The sequence below is a fragment of the Salvelinus namaycush genome, chromosome 24, assembly GCF_016432855.1.
Source record: "Salvelinus namaycush isolate Seneca chromosome 24, SaNama_1.0, whole genome shotgun sequence".
In the NCBI taxonomy this organism is placed as follows: Eukaryota; Metazoa; Chordata; class Actinopteri; order Salmoniformes; family Salmonidae; genus Salvelinus; species Salvelinus namaycush.
This window is the reverse complement of record NC_052330.1, coordinates 21,457,053-21,473,500: the sequence shown is the minus strand read 5'-3', so window position 1 is coordinate 21,473,500 and position 16,448 is coordinate 21,457,053. Positions and strand designations below refer to the sequence as shown.

The following is a 16,448-nucleotide window of genomic DNA, read 5'->3' as shown; positions in this document are numbered from 1 at the left end:
GAGGTGCCAGTCCAGTCTGCCCCTACAGGGTTTCTGTATCTCCAGTATCTACCTGCCCAGTCTTGCCCTGCCCTCAGTGTCTCTCTGATCACAGAGAGACAGAAAGACAGACCAACGTACTGCTGTAGCCATCCAGCACCGATTACATGGCTAGGGTTGATGTACTTAGACTGGGCTGTAGAGAGACGAGTGAGACTGGGACACAAATAGGTTCCAAAGTCTTCATTCTATATAATGGTTTGCTTATAATCTGTTTAATGCTCACTCTTGTTAGAATGGTACCTGTTAGAATCACCAGTGGGGTTTAACTGTTCTCGACCAAACCAATCAAGCTTAATCAAGCCTGAAGATAAAGTAGCACAGTCAGTGGGACTATAAGGCAGCTTGGCGACTGTGCGTGATGGAGTTAATCCATAGCCTTCATTCTCCTAGAGGGATGTTTGCCTAACACTTTGTGTTCTGGCTGCTCATAAAACTAACAGGTCAGACAGGAAGAGGGTACGCTGATAGTCATTACAGAGACAGAGAGCCTCCATCAACAGCTATGGGGCTGTTTAAAATTTTTTTTTACCTTTATTTAACTAGGCAAGTCAGTTAAGAACAGATTCTTATTTACAATGGCGGCCTACCCCGGCCAAACGCGGACAACGCTGGGCCAATTGTACGCCGCCCTATGGGACTCCCAATCACGGCCGGATGTGATACAGCCTGGATTCAAACCAGGGACTGTAGTGGTGCTGTAGTGGCACCTCTTGTACTGAGATGCAGTGCCTTAGACCACTGCGACACTCGGAAGCCCAAGAACCCCACTTCTAAAACACAACCAAGACAACAGTCGGGACAGGCCTCTGAGGTTGGGGGAAGCGTTTCACAAATCAAATTAACAAGGGGTTTTGTTTGGTTTGTGCAACACATTTTCCCCCGAAAAGTTTGATGTGTTGCAAGATGTCTGGAGGAGAAGTGAGAGAGAAAACAAGAAAGCAAATTGGATCTTTATCAAGTATGTGATACTTGGATTTGTGACCTCGTTATGAGGCTAATATGAAGCTGCTATGGTTTTGCATTGTCGACAAATACTTGACCACAGCTGTAAAGGGATTCCAAAGTGTTTTTCAAGGGGCAACTTCAGCTCTGTGGTATCAGTCAGTCGTATGTAGAACACTACAGCCTGCCATGGTACAAAGACTAAGAGACAAACCTCCCAGACGACCCGTGGGAAGTGGTACTCAACCCTGGTCCTGAAGACCCACAGTAAATTAAGTACCTTAATTAGTTGAATCTGGTCAGGTGTGCTGGTACTGGACTGGAACAAAAGCATGCAGACCTTGTGGGTCTCCGGGACCAGAATTGAAGAACATTCCCCTACGGCCTTTCTCACTACAGAGGAACAGTCTTCCAATGTCCACTGTCAAGTTTGCTTCTTCTAGCCAAAGTGTAAGGTTCAGGTAAGTTAACAGCTGCAGTGACCTTTGACACAGGGTCACATGCTTCAGGGTCAGAGTTGGCCTGAGGTGACTGGGGAGTGACTAAAGGCTGGTCCAGACCAGACAGGGAGGGCTCGTTGTGTGTTGCAGCAGGAGTGTGAAGAAGGGAGGGGAAGCCACATCAGAACAGCAAAAGGGAAAGAGGACAGATTACAATGGGGCCAGTACAGAGGAGAGGCCTGGTGATGAGAGAATGGAGAAGAGGAGAAGGTTTTGAAGGAGCGGGGTGGACAAGTCCACTGAGAGCCACCACCCTCGTCCCCTGTGATAGACAACCCCTCCCTGAAAGGGCATGTCCCAGCGGGGACGTCTAAATGCCAGCCCATTGTACTGTTGTACTGTCCGTCTCTACATTTTATCATAACGACTTTATATAACTCATTCCTATTGCTCTTCAGAGAGAACCTAGATGGGACTGGCTGGCAGCCACTGTCTGGACACACTTCATATGGCACAAGAGTAATCCCCCACCCTCTCTCTCTCCTTCTCTCTCTTGCTCTCTTTCTTTACCTTATCTCCCTCTTTCTCTCTACCCATTCTCCCTCTCTCTTTCTTTCTCTCTATATTTATTTCCCAGTCTCCCTCTCTCTCTCTCTCTCTCATTTTTATTTCACCTTTATTTAACCAGGTAAGCTAGTTGAGAACAAGTTCTCATTTACAACTGCGACCTGGCCAAGATAAAGCAAAGCAGTGCAACACAAACAACAACACAGAGTTACACATGGAATAAACAAATGTACAGTCAATAACACAATAGAAAAAAGTCTATATACAGTGTGTGCAAATGGTAAATGGCAATAAATAGGCCACAGTAGCGAAGTAATTACAATTTAGCAAATTAACACTGGAGTGATAGATGTGCAGATGATGATGTGCAAGTAGAGATACTGGTGTGCAAAAGAGCAAAAAAGTAAATAAAACAATATGGGGATGAGGTAGGTAGATTGGATGGGCTATTTACAGATGGGCTATGTACAGCTGCAGCGATCGGTTAGCTGCTCAGATACCTGATGTTTAAAGTTAGTGAGGGAGATATAAGTCTCCAACTTCAGCAATTTTTGCTATTCGTTCCAGTCATTGGCAGCAGAGAACTGGAAGGAAAGGCGCCCAAAGAAGGTGTTGGCTTTGGGGATGACCAGTGAGATATACCTGCTCTCTCTCTCTCTGCGCCTTCTCCCTCCCTTGTTCCAGTTTTGAGACTGTCTGAGAAGGTGTCCAGTCCAGACGCATAACACCAGCCAAAGGGAGAGTGGAGTAACGGCAGTTGGCAAGAACACTCTCCTGAAAACACTAAATACTGACTGGACAATGTCTGCTATGTGCTTCTGTTTCAGTACTGGGAAAGATGTAATATTGTCTTCAACAGTTAGTTGTGCCATTGGTAAAACTATGAAATGGCAGTGGAATGCATATGATGCATCATGTCAGTCTGTTGTCATATAAAATGGAATATGGCGTTATTAAATATACAGTGAGCTCCAAAAGTATTGGGACAGTGACACGTTTTTTGTTGTTTTGGATCTGTACTCCAGCACTTTGGATTTGAAATTATACAATGATTATTAGATTAATACCACCAAATTAAAGCTGACAGTCTGCACTTTAACCTTTATAGTCATTGTATCATTTCAAATCCAAAGTACTGGAGTACAGAGCCAAAATAACAAAAAACGTGTCACTGTGCCAATACTTTGAAGCTCAGTGTAGTTATAATGATATATAGTTCCTTCTACAGCTGCCTTCTGCTGAGTGAGTGAATAAACAGCCTTCCCACCCCATATCTTCCCACCCGCGTCCTCAGAGCATGCTCAGACCAGCTGGCTGGTGTGTTTACGGACATATTCAATCAATCCTTATCCCAGTCTGCTGTTCCCACATGCTTCAAGAGGGCCACCATTGTTCCTGTTCCCAAGAAAGCTAAGGTAACTGAGGTAAACGACTACCGCCCCGTAGCACTCACTTCCGTCATCATGAAGTGCTTTGAGAGACTAGTCAAGGACCATATCACCTCCACCCTACCTGACACCATAGACCCACTCCGATTTGCTTACCGCCCCAATAGGTCCACAGACGACGCAACCGCAACCACACTGCACACTGCCCTAACCCATCTGGACAAGAGGAATACCTATGTGAGAATGCTGTTCATCGACTACAGCTCAGCATTTAACACCATAGTACCCTCCAAACTCGTCATCAAGCTCGAGACCCTGGGTCTCGACCCCGCCCTGTGCAACTGGGTACTGGACTTCCTGACGGGCCACCCCCAGGTGGTGAGGGTAGGTAACAACATCTCCACCCCGCTGATCCTCAACACTGGGGCCCCACAAGGGTGCGTTCTGAGCCCTCTCCTGTACTCCCTGTTCACCCACGACTGCGTGGCCATGCACGCCTCCAACTCAATCATCAAGTTTGCAGATGACACTACAGTGGTAGGCTTGATTACCAACAACGACGAGACGGGCTACAGGGAGGAGGTGAGGGTCCTCGGAGTGTGGTGTCAGGAAAATAACCTCACACTCAACGTCAACAAAACAAAGGAGATGATCGTGGACTTCAGTAAACAGCAGAGGGAGCACCCCCCAATCCACATCAATGGGACAGTAGTGGAGAGGGTAGAAAGTTTTAAGTTCCTCGGCGTACACATCACGGACAAACTGAATTGGTCCACCCACACAGACAGCGTGGTGAAGAAGGCGCAGCAGTGCCTCTTCAACCTCAGGAGACTGAAGAAATTCGGCTTGTCACCAAAAGCACTCACAAACCTTTACAGATGCACAATCGAGAGCATCCTATCGGGCTGTATCACCACCTGGTACGGCAACTGCTCCGCCCACAACCGTAAGGCTCTCCAGAGGGTAGTGAGGTCTGCACAATGCATCACCGGGGGCAAACTACCTGCTCTCCAGGACACCTACACCACCCGATGTCACAGGAAGGCCATAAAGATCATCAAGGACAACAACCACCCGAGTCACTGCCTGTTCACCCCGCTATCATCCAGAAGGCGAGGTCAGTACAGGTGCATCAAAGCAGGGACCGAGAGACTGAAAAACAGCTTCTATCTCAAGGCCATCAGACTGTTAAACAGCCACCACTAACATTGAGTGGATGCTGCCATACATGTAATACATGTATCACTAGCCACTTTAAACAATGCCACTTAATATAATGTTTACATACCCTACATTACGCATCTCATGTGTATATACTGTACTCTATACCACCTACTGCATCTTGCCATCTTTATGTAATACATGTATCACTAGCCACTTTAAACAATGCCACTTAATATAATGTTTACATACCCTACATTACGCATCTCATGTGTATATACTGTACTCTATACCACCTACTGCATCTTGCCATCTTTATGTAATACATGTATCACTAGCCACTTTAAACAATGCCACTTAATATAATATTTACATACCCTACATTACGCATCTCATGTGTATATACTGTACTCTATACCACCTACTGCATCTTGCCATCTTTATGTAATACATGTATCACTAGCCACTTTAAACAATGCCACTTAATATAATATTTACATACCCTACATTACGCATCTCATATGTATATACTGTACTCGATACCATCTACTGCATCTTGCCTATGCCGTTCTGTACCATCACTCATTCATATATCTTTATGTACATATTTTTCATCCCTTTACACTTGTGTGTATAAGGTAGCTGTTGTGAAATTGTTAGGTTAGATTACTCGTTGGTTATTACTGCATTGTCGGAACTAGAAGCACAAGCATTTCGCTACACTCGCATTAACATCTGCTAACCATGTGTATGTGACAAATAAAATTGGATTTGATTTGATATCTCCTCCCTCCATTCTCTCTGTTCCTCCTCTTTCCTTTCCTCTCTCTTGCCAAGTTGTGCAGGAGGGACAGACAGCTGCAGGCTTTTAGGTGCTCCTCCTCCTCCTCCTCTAGCTCTGTTAAAGATGCTCTGTAGCCCTCCCACCCCAACTCCCCAGGCCCCCGTCCTGTCCCAACCCAGCCAGCTCTTCTCTCCTCCAGGCAGGACAGACAGGCAGTAAATCCACGCTTCCTCTTCCCCTGTTTTATCTCTCCAGGATGGAACATTCCCAACCTTCCCAATACGTACAGAGAGGTGGCCCACTTCACTCATCCTCTCACACACTCGTAAACACACACACATGCAGACACACACATAAACAGGGGCACACACACACATGCACAAACACATATACACTGAGTGCACAAAACATTAGGAGCACCTTCCTAATATTGAGTTGCACCCCCCTCTTTTGCTCTCAGAACAGCCTCAATTCGTCAGGGCATGGACGCTACAAGGTGTCAAAAGCATTCCACAGGGATGCTGGCCCATGTTGACTCCAATGATTCCCACCGTTGTGTCAAGTTGGCTGGATGTCCTTTGGGTGGTGGACCATTCTTGATACACAAGGGAAACTTTTGAGCGTGAAAAACCCAGCAGTGTTGCAGTTCTTGTCACAAACCGGTGCGCCTGGTACCTACTACCATAACCTGTTTAAAGGCACTTCAATCTTTTGTCTTGCCCATTCACCCTCTGAATGGCACACATAAACAATCCATTTCTCAAATGTCTCAAGGCTTAAAAATCCTTCTTTAACCCGTCTCCTCCCCTTCATCTACACTGATTGAAGTGGATTTAATAAGTGACATCAATAAGACATCATAACTTTCACCTGAATTCACCTGGTCAATCTATGTCATGGAAAGAGTAGGTGTCCTTAAAGTTTGGTATACTCAGTGTATACAGTATGCACACACACGCACATACAGACACACGCACGAACACACACACACACACACACACACACACACACACACACACACACACACACACACACACACACACACACACACACACACACACACACACACACACACACACACACACACACACACACACACACACACACACATAAAACTGTGGAGAGATTCTCTCAAACGACAGACACTGACTCTTCAATGATGGATGTGAGATTGCTTCACTGGAAAGCTGAGAGCAGAGCAGACATAATCTTTGGCCAACATCAGTCAGGACAGCTGAGCCCTCCATAACTCACCCATACCATCTTTCATTGAGACCCACCTCTCAAATCAACCAAAACCACATGGCTGCTGAAAGCCTGGGGGAGTTTCTATGTGTCTCTCGTTTTCTAATCAACCTCTATTATGCCTATAACTGGATAGTACTTTATGATAGAGCTGAGGAGATTAACGGTGAAAATTTGTCAATGAAATAGGAGTCCTACAAATATGTCTCTAGCATAGTCACTCTCTTCCCACTTAATTGAATTATCTGTTTTTGTGCTCAACACAAAATGTGTCCCTGTGACTTCTGTTACAGAATAAAACAAAATAAATATCAGTTACTATATTAAATTCGGCTCACTTCTTTTTATGTTCAGGATGAGTAGAATAAACTGATGTCAGTCCAGTTACCTACTTGGAGTTCTGGAAATGCGAATTCAGAACTGATGCTGTCTGTTTTCAAGGATTCTAAGTAGATACCAATCGTTTGAATAGTGTTATCATAGCCTGTTAATAAAGCTAGCATATGAACACTAACCCCCCTATCTCTCTCTGTGTTGTGTGTGTATGGAGCATAGACCCCAGGGGTACTCAGAGCAGCACTCTCTGCCAGGAGCAGCTGCATTCTTCAATACCTCAGCCAGTAACTTGGCAACACAGAGGTGCCATGCCCCACTACCCTACATCCATGTGAATGAGAACCCCTAGAAGCCCCAAAACACAACCAAGCACTTTCAGGCACCAGGAGGCAGGAGGGCAACTAAGTGTTTTAGAACACAGTCACAAACACAAACACTCACTGGATTGCTCTCCAAACGTCCCTCCCCCAACTCCAGGTCTGGCTCCCAGGCTGTTGGCAGCACATTGGGAAATCACACTCTGTAAAGATATCAAACTGATCGAAGAACGACGTGTTTGAGGATACTATGAATTATAAAAAGGAGATCTGACAAAATGAACATTTTCCTCAAGCATTTTGGCTCTCACTTCACAATAGTAAAATCAGCATAGTTGTATTCTATATAAGTTCAACAACAAATTGTAGAGCCATGAAGAAGCGGGTTACCACAGCTCTTTAGCTGATATTGTATTGATGTAAGCTGGTGGGCCTGTTTTGATAGGACTTGGTTAAACTCTGCTGCAGTAGTAGGTGATGGTTTGTGGGGACTCAGTTCCACTGTATTGCAGCAGGATTGATGGCCTTGAGTTTGTGGGGACATGCAACAGTATGATTGGTGTTTGTAGGTACTCGGTATGTGATGAGTGTGTTTGTGGGGACGTACCATGTCGAGGTCGTGGGACACACGTCTCTTGCGTAGCTCCTCCATGCGGTCGCTGACGTCACTGAAGCAGGTGTTGTAGTACTCAGAATACTCCTGGGCCAGGTCATCAATGTTCCCCAGAGAACCATCCTACACAACAGAGAGAGAGAGAGAGAGAGAGAGACATTGAGAATGAGAGAGAGATTCCGAGGGAGAAAATAGAAGCAGCTCATATGTTCGAACATGGTAGAATGGAGGAAAGATGTAGGTTCTCGAGACATTTTATAGTACACTCATTACTCAATCTGAGCACCCAATATGACACCAAAGCCTTCGTCTGGAGGAATAACATTGGCTGAGTCATTCCTTTCAGTAAGCTCCACACTCCTCTGACCGCTTTCACCTCCACAGTACAGTACTCCAGGTGAGATAAACATACCTACTAACAACCTCAGCTCCTCATCTGTCTCTCACTCTGGGTGAAGCACAGCCTAATAAAACCCCTACACATACGCTTGTAATCAGGAGCGCGTGAGAGGCATCAACTAGCAGGCAGGTGGTGCAGTGTGGAGGGCGGTGGGCAGGGGCACACAAATCTAATCACTCGCACACCACTTCTTCCTCTGGTTGCCAATCTGGACTATAGTTATTTGCTAACTGGCTAACACAGTGGTGCTACTGAGGGAGGGGTTAGAGGTTACAGCACCTTTACCCTTTAGCTCTGTGGCCTATACTAGCTATGGCCTGTTGTGAAAGGACAACGGGTAGGAGAAAGGAGAAGGAAAGTAAATCAGTGTGATTTGTGGAAGACGAAGACCTATAAACAAGCTCCTGTTGATATGAAGATTGTCTGGGACAGTGGGTTTGTGTCTCTGCTAGAGGGGAGGTGTGCGGCCAACCAGGAGTGTTTCCTGGGTTTGCTCAGTTAACATACACAATCACAGATCAGAGATGCCCTTTAAACCCCGGCTATGACATTCTCCCAACCCTAACCCCAACCCCAAACACCCTCTTCCTGCTGGGGGGGGTCACCTCTCTGCTGGGTTCCTGTCTTTGTGTGGAAGACGGTGTTTGGGTAGAAGGAGGAAGTATGTTCCAGTCACTCATACACTCTAAATAACAAAGACCTTACTCAACAGAATACACTAGCCCCAAAACACATTGTTGGAGATTCAAAGAGGAACAGTAGAATCAATACTAAAGAAGCAGAACCTGCTACTGCATTGCTATACATTGAAAGCAGAGGAGAATTACATACATGTATGGGTTGTGTTTCCACTCCAAGGTTATGAGTGAGAGTCATAGCCATCGACCCTTCACTAAGACCCACCCACTAGGTTAATGTTGCAACCTCGGACAACATTTTCCCAAGAAGCTCCATTCCCCATTCAAACTACTGGAGAAAACCTCTCGCAACGATCTCAAACTGTGTTTTTAATACACAATAAAATTAAACACAGACTACCCCTTATTAATCAGGAGACTATCGGGTATGTTGTGCTGGACTGTCATTGGTGTAGCTATGCACTAGATGGCTCTGAATGGACTGTCATGCAGTTAAAGCTACTAATTTTGGGAGTTAACTAGTTCTCTCAAGTCGTATCCTGATGTCGACAGCAGATTATAGGTGTATTCATAATACAGATAACTTAGCTAGCTAACATACATTTCGAGAAAATCTGTTATATTAAGTGGCTAGCTAGCGTTAGCAACGTTTTGTGGTCAGTAAGACTGAGAGCTAGCTAACCAGCTGAGCTTGCAAATAAAACAAAAGTATACTTTTTTTATTAACAAAATGCAGGTTCTGCATTTCAGGAATCACAGTAGCAAGTAAACCTGGTGCACTGTAATTTAGCCATTTAAACAATTTAGCTACTTTTTGATGAAAACTCACAGTTTTGTCATAGCGCTCATTGACTTTCATGCGTTTGAAATGTGAGCTTGTCTAAGGTGTCAGACTCGATGACAGTTGCTATCCATTGGAGCGCTGCGATTGGTTGCCCAATATTCTGTGGTGGGGCTTAGCGAAGGGGCAATTGTACTACTAACTGATTGGGGTTGGAGAGCAACTGAAACATCTTTCACTGAGAAGATTTGAGAAGTGTCTCTCTATGGTGCTCGGACTCATAACTACTCGGGCTGTGTATGTTGACAACCATAGCAGTGATGGCCAATCGTTCAATATTCATTAGTGTTGATCTAGTCATTGCCTGGTTTGGTGAGTGGTCAGCATGCATTGAGTCACTCTGCGAGGAGTGAACGGTCTCTCTCAGTCTTAGTCTGTCTCTGTCTCTCTCTGTGGTCCTCTAAACAGGACCCAGTATCTCTGTGCCAACATGGGATGAATGGGGCACTGTGGAGTCAGTGTGCCACACACACACATAAACTCCGGGCAGACGCACACACACACACCCTGGGGAGGCAGAGAGAGGGGCTTCTTCTGAGAGGGCTTTCCAAAACAACAGTCAGGATGAAAACAACAAACTAGTCCACACTGTGGAAAAACACAAACCTGAAGTGAATCCCACCATCACCCATCGGTAATGCATTACACATTAACAACAGAAGATTCAAATACATTCTAGACAGACAGAGGCCCCGTGTCAAAAATACAGATTGTTCAGCTTTATTTTCCTCCACTCACTCCTCCTCCTCCCATAGAATAGTTCCTAGTAACTCCAGCTATGTCCAGACTGTGACATATGGTTAGAGGTGGCTGAGATTCCCTATGGAGGCACTCTCTCACTCTCTGGGCAGAGAGCAGACACGTGTCTCCACACATTCCTCCCTCAGAGAGAGAAGCACAGTCTTATTACAGACTAGCTACAGTACTGCCTAATCCCCAGAAACATGGCACAACCATGTCCAAGAGGGTGACAGACCCAGATACTAGAGTTGGAGTCAGTGTATCTGTCCATGTAGAATGCCTGATTACAACTCAGCCAGATATTTAGTGACAGTTCATTACCTTTCTGGGTCTATAAAACAAGCTGTCCATGTCTGTGTAAACATCTTAGTCACAACTCCAGTTTGTGTAAAGAAGTTTGTGTATTAAATGTACAGATGTTCAGCAGACTGTCTGTGTTAAATGCCTAGAATACTGTATAGGCAGGCATGGATTCCATCTCATCTGTCAGCACTGTTTGTCTGTAATACTTCAACTGTCCAAGCTCCAGACCCATAGGTAAAGCCAATGTCCTATGCTGTAGTTTAACATTACAATGTGCTTTATTGTGGTCTTGTTACAGTGTTGTTACAGTGTTGTTACAGTGGTGTTACAGTGTTACAGTGCTGTTACAGTGTTGTTACAGTGCTGTTGCAGTGCTGTTGCAGTGCTGTTACAGTGCTGTTACAGTGCTGTTGCAGTGCTGTTTCAGTGCTGTTGCAGTGCTGTTTCAGTGCTGTTGCAGTGCTGTTGCAGTGCTGTTTCAGTGCTGTTGCAGTGCTGTTGTAGTGCTGTTATAGTGCTGTCACAGTGCTGTTACAGTGCTGTTGCAGTGCTGTTACAGTGCTGTTGCAGTGATGTTACAGTGCTGTTGCAGTGTTGTTACAGTGCTGTTATAGTGCTGTTAGTGTTGTTAGTGTTGTTACAGTGCTGTTACAGTGCTGTTGCAGTGCTGTTATAGTGCTGTTACAGTGCTGTTGCAGTGCTGTTTCAGTGATGTTGCAGTGCTGTTATAGTGCTGTTACAGTGCTGTTGCAGTGCTGTTTCAGTGCTGTTATAGTGCTGTTTCAGTGCTGTTGCAGTGCTGTTTCAGTGCTGTTGCAGTGCTGTTGCAGTGCTGTTTCAGTGCTGTTGCAGTGCTGTTACAGTGCTGTTACAGTATTACAGTGCTGTTATAGTTGTTTCAGTGCTGTTGCAGTGCTGTTGCAGTGCTGTTGCAGTGCTGTTTCAGTGATGTTTTAGTGATGTTTCAGTGCTGGTTGCAGTGCTGGTTGCAGTGCTGTTATAGTGCTGTTAGTGTTATTAGTGTTGTTACAGTGCTGTTGCAGTGCTGTTTCAGTGCTGTTGCAGTGCTGTTGCAGTGCTGTTTCAGTGCTGTTATAGTGCTGTTTCAGTGCTGTTGCAGTGCTGTTTCAGTGCTGTTGCAGTGCTGTTGCAGTGCTGTTTCAGTGCTGTTGCAGTGCTGTTTCAGTGCTGTTTCAGTGATGTTTCAGTGCTGGTTGCAGTGCTGGTTGCAGTGCTGTTATAGTGCTGTTAGTGTTATTAGTGTTGTTACAGTGCTGTTACAGTGCTGTTGCAGTGCTGTTTCAGTGCTGTTTCAGTGCTGTTTCAGTGTTGTTGCAGTGCTGGTTGCAGTGCTGTTATAGTGCTGTTAGTGTTATTAGTGTTGTTACAGTGCTGTTACAGTGCTGTTGCAGTGCTGTTTCAGTGCTGTTTCAGTGCTGTTGCAGTGCTGTTGCAGTGCTGTTTCAGTGCTGTTGCAGTGCTGTTTCAGTGCTGTTGCAGTGCTGTTACAGTGTTGTTACAGTGTTGTTACAGTGCTGTTACAGTGTTAGGTCTTTCCTTACTGCAGTGTTCCTCTCAGGGAGGCCAGTGTGTGTGTAGCATACCTGGGATTCCTCTCCTACCATGAGCTCATGCAGCCCCTCAATCAGCCTCTACACAGCTGGGAGCCTGACTAAGAGCCTGAATTGGAGCCTGACTGGGAGAATGACTGGGAGCTGGACTGGCGGCCCACTTCATAACGGACAGCTTGTATGCACATGAGACAATGACAAGATGACAAGGGATGGTAGGTAGTAGCCTAGTGTTTAGAGCATTGGACCAGTAACTGAAAGGTTGCAAGATTGAATCCCAGAGCTAACAAGGTAAAAATCTGTCGTTCTGCAAGGCAGTTAACCCACTGTTCCTAGGCCGCCTAGTTAAATAAAGAAATTGTTCTTTATTTAACTAGGCAAGTCAGTTAAGGTAAAAAGAAAGAAAGATGGAAGTGATTGACTATGTATCTGTTTATTGTAAGTGATTGTGTATGTGAGAGTGAGTGTGCGTTTGTGTGTGTGTGGGAGTGAAGGAATGTGATAACAATAGTCCATATGGCAGTGTGAGGGGGGTACTGAGGGGGTATGGAGCCAGTGGACAGGGGTGATTTGTGAGGAGGTATTGACTGGGGAGGCTGGGGGCTTGGAGGGGGTAAAACATATGTAGGTTTGGGAGACAGCCTTTATCTAACACAGGAGAAGACTTTACTCTTTGCTTTATCTGACCAACAACAACCCTGTGGTCTGTGTCTATTAGGCTAGCAGGCTAAACCACCCGTTGAAAATCTGAGTGTCCTAAAATGATTAGGGATGCAGCATATATCGGTGAACAAATCGGAAATTATTATGTGATTGGTCAACAAGCTTATTTGACACGTCACACGTCAAAGACCCAAACAGCGTTCCATAGAAATCCTGGTTGAGAATGAAACGACTAAACAAATGAACAACAAAACAGCACAGCAAGTAAGTGAAAGAAAAAGGCTTTGATTATGTTTTACTGGTAATGGGGACATAAAAATGCCAACAACTTTTTGGTCAGTGTGGTGTGTGTGTAACCTTTATTTAACTAGGCAAGTCAGTTAAGAACAAATTCTTATTTACAATGATGGCCCGGACGACACTGGGCCAATTGTGCTTCGCCCTATGGGACTCCCAATCACGGCGGGATGTGATACAGCTTGGATTCAAACCAGGGACTGTAGTGACGCCTCTTGCACTGAGATGCAGTGCCTTAGACTGCTGCGTCAGCGTGTGTGTTAACTATTTAACTGTACTAGAATGCTTAAAAGGCCGCTAAAATTGTAAATATTGTTTATCGGTATCAGTATCGTTTTTTTGGCAAGGAAAATATTGGATATTGGTATCGGCCAAAAATGTAATATCGGTGCATCACTAAACATTATGTTAATGTATGTGTGTGTATTGAATTAAAACAAAAAGGAAGGAATAACAACAACAACGGTTTTATGGAGTTGAAAAAACCCATAATGCAATAGACCAAACCTTGTTTGGCTCCCACCCTGTGTATACAAGAGTGCACCACCCTGCCTTGAGTCAAGTTCAATAGTCATGTTCACAGTCAGAACAGGCTATAAAAGACAACACCCAAGGTGTAAGAGAGAGGAGAGGAAAGAGAGAAGAGTAGAGAGAAGAGGAGAGGAGCGAGAAGAGAAGAGGAGAGAGAGAGCGAGAGGAGAGAGAGCGAGAGGAGAGAGAGAGAGAGAGAGAGAGAGAGAGAGAGAGAGAGAGAGAGAGAGAGAGAGAGAGAGAGAGAGAGAGATAAGACTGTTCTTGCTCGCCTCACTGACCATTCCTAATTTCATGTTCAGCTGAACCTCTTCAGAACACAGTGCCAACACTTTAGGGACAGGTCCAATCTCCTTACTTTACTTCAAGACTTTACGGAACAATGCTCTTACCAACGGCGTGGAGGGAAGGCTGTGAGGTTTTCCAGTAAAAAACTCTTGAGGCTGGAGTTTGTTATTCTAAACCACTAGTGGGAGGACTGACCTGACTGACAGGACTTGGCTCATGGTTTACTGTCTCTAAACTTACAGGGACTGTTATTATGAATAATTCTGCATTATTCTTTGAAATACATGTCTGACTAACAGCCATAGGTTTAGAGGTTTCAGTCCATGATTCCACATGAGAATATTCTCCATTTTCCATTGACAGAGAGAGGTATAGGAGAGAGTGTTCAGACTGGAATCTATCCCCATGGGTGAGTAACATATAAGGACATGAGGAAATGTAGGGGGTGACATGGGGTCCTGCTGACCTCTGCTCAGCTAATTAATTAACCATAGAATTCCTGTCATTCTCAATGTGACCACACTGGGAGGGTAGGGGGTGGTGGTGCAACAGTATTATCCATGGCATCTGGGAGGCATCCATGGGCCACTGCTGAACAGTAATGCATGGATATTCTCTACATGTCATAGGCATACCGTACAAACCAAAGCCTTAACGTTACAAGGTCATGCCCCATGATGACCCAGAAACACCTTCCTTATCAGGCAGATGTAGGTAGCTACTGTATGTAGTGATGCAACCATCTACTCAAATCGCCTATTTCAAACACACACTCTGTAACTCAACAGCCAATTGACTTTGTATGCTCTGAGAAGAATCTGCTCAAACGGAACTAAAAAGGCATGCAAACCATAACTCACTCAGTGCACCTCAATCCGATCTAAACAGCCATGCTGAAATATGAACTCTGTGCTCTCATTGTGCCGGAGCTGCAACCCTTTACTGTTAACTTCTTTGGAATGAAATCTAGGGGAATCTCCTGTGTTGCAATTCAACACTTCTCCTGGATGGATTCAAGGTCCTGATTTCCCAGAGCGCTCAATGGTAGTCTATGAGGACAAATACCTCATGAGCAAGCAAGCTGATCTTTCTGTGCTTTCTGAGGCAAAGAAAACAACAAAAGTAGCAAGAATGTACACTCAGCTGAAATAACTTCCCCTTTGTAAATAGCACACCAAGACCCTTCTGTCAGTTATTAAAACATTCCATAACCAGCATGCAGGGCTAAACTCAGTGCACTGACCTTTTAGGTCTTCTCGCATGCTAACAACTAACTGCCAAGTTAGCTACAGTACTAATCTCTACATTTATTTTCTTTTAATTGATGTTGAAATCCAATCAAATTGTATTTGTCACATGCACCTAATACAACAGGTGCAGACATTACCGTGAAATGATTACTTATGAGCCCTTTCCCAGCAATGCAGAGTTAAAAAGTAAAATAAAAAGTAAAACATTTATGTAAATACTAACACAATAAAATAACAATAATGAGGCTATATACAAGGAGTACAGGTACCGAGTCAATATGCAGGAGTACAGGGTAGTTGAAGTAATTGAGATAACATGTACATGTAGGTAGGGTTAAAAGTGACTAGGCAATCAGGAGAGATAATAAACAGAGTAGCAGCAGTGTATGTGAAGAGTGTGAAAGTGTGTGTGTGTGTGTGTGTGTGTATTTGTGTGTTGGAGTGTGAGTGTGTGTGTGTGTGTGTGTGTGTGTGTGTGTGTGTGTGTGTGTGTGTGTGTGTGTGTGTGTGTGTGTGTGTGTGTGTGTGTGTGTGTGTGTGTGTGTGTCTATGTGTGAGTGTGTGTGTGTGTGTGTGTGTGTGTGTGTGTGTGTGTGTGTGTGTGTGTGTGTGTGTGTGTGTGTGTGTGTGTGTGTGTGTGTGTGTGTGTGTATTTGTGTGTTGGAGTGTGAGTGTGTGGGTGAGTGAGTGTGCTTTGGAGTGTGAGTGTAGTATGTGTCAGTCCAGTGAGTGTGCATAGAGCCAGTGCAACAATGTCAGTGTAGTATGTGTCAGTCCAGTGAGTGTGCATAGAGCCAGTGCAACAATGTCAGTGTAGTATGTGTCAGTCCAGTGAGTGTGCATAGAGTCAGTGCAACAATGTCAGTGCAGTATGTGCCAGTCCAGTGAGTGTGCATAGAGCCTGTGCAACAATGTCAGTGTAGTATGTGTCAGTCCAGTGAGTGTGCATAGAGTCAGTGCAACAATGTCAGTGCAGTATGTGCCAGTCCAGTGAGTGTGCATAGAGCCTGTGCAACAATGTCAGTGTAGTATGTGTCAGTCCAGTGAGTGTGCATAGAGTCAGTGCAACAATGTCAGTGCAGTATGTGCC

At 44.9% G+C, this 16,448-nt stretch overlaps 1 protein-coding gene across 1 annotated transcript in view; it reads right to left on the bottom strand.

Annotated features, from left to right (window-relative positions):
- The window catches only part of LOC120019078 (SAM and SH3 domain-containing protein 1-like), a 309,614-nt gene that overhangs the window by 70,230 nt on the left and 222,936 nt on the right, over positions 1-16,448 (bottom strand). Inside the window, exon 2 of the mRNA XM_038962317.1 lies at positions 7,830-7,958. Coding sequence (XP_038818245.1) covers positions 7,830-7,958 — 129 coding nt within the window. The remainder of the gene's footprint in view (positions 1-7,829; positions 7,959-16,448) is intronic.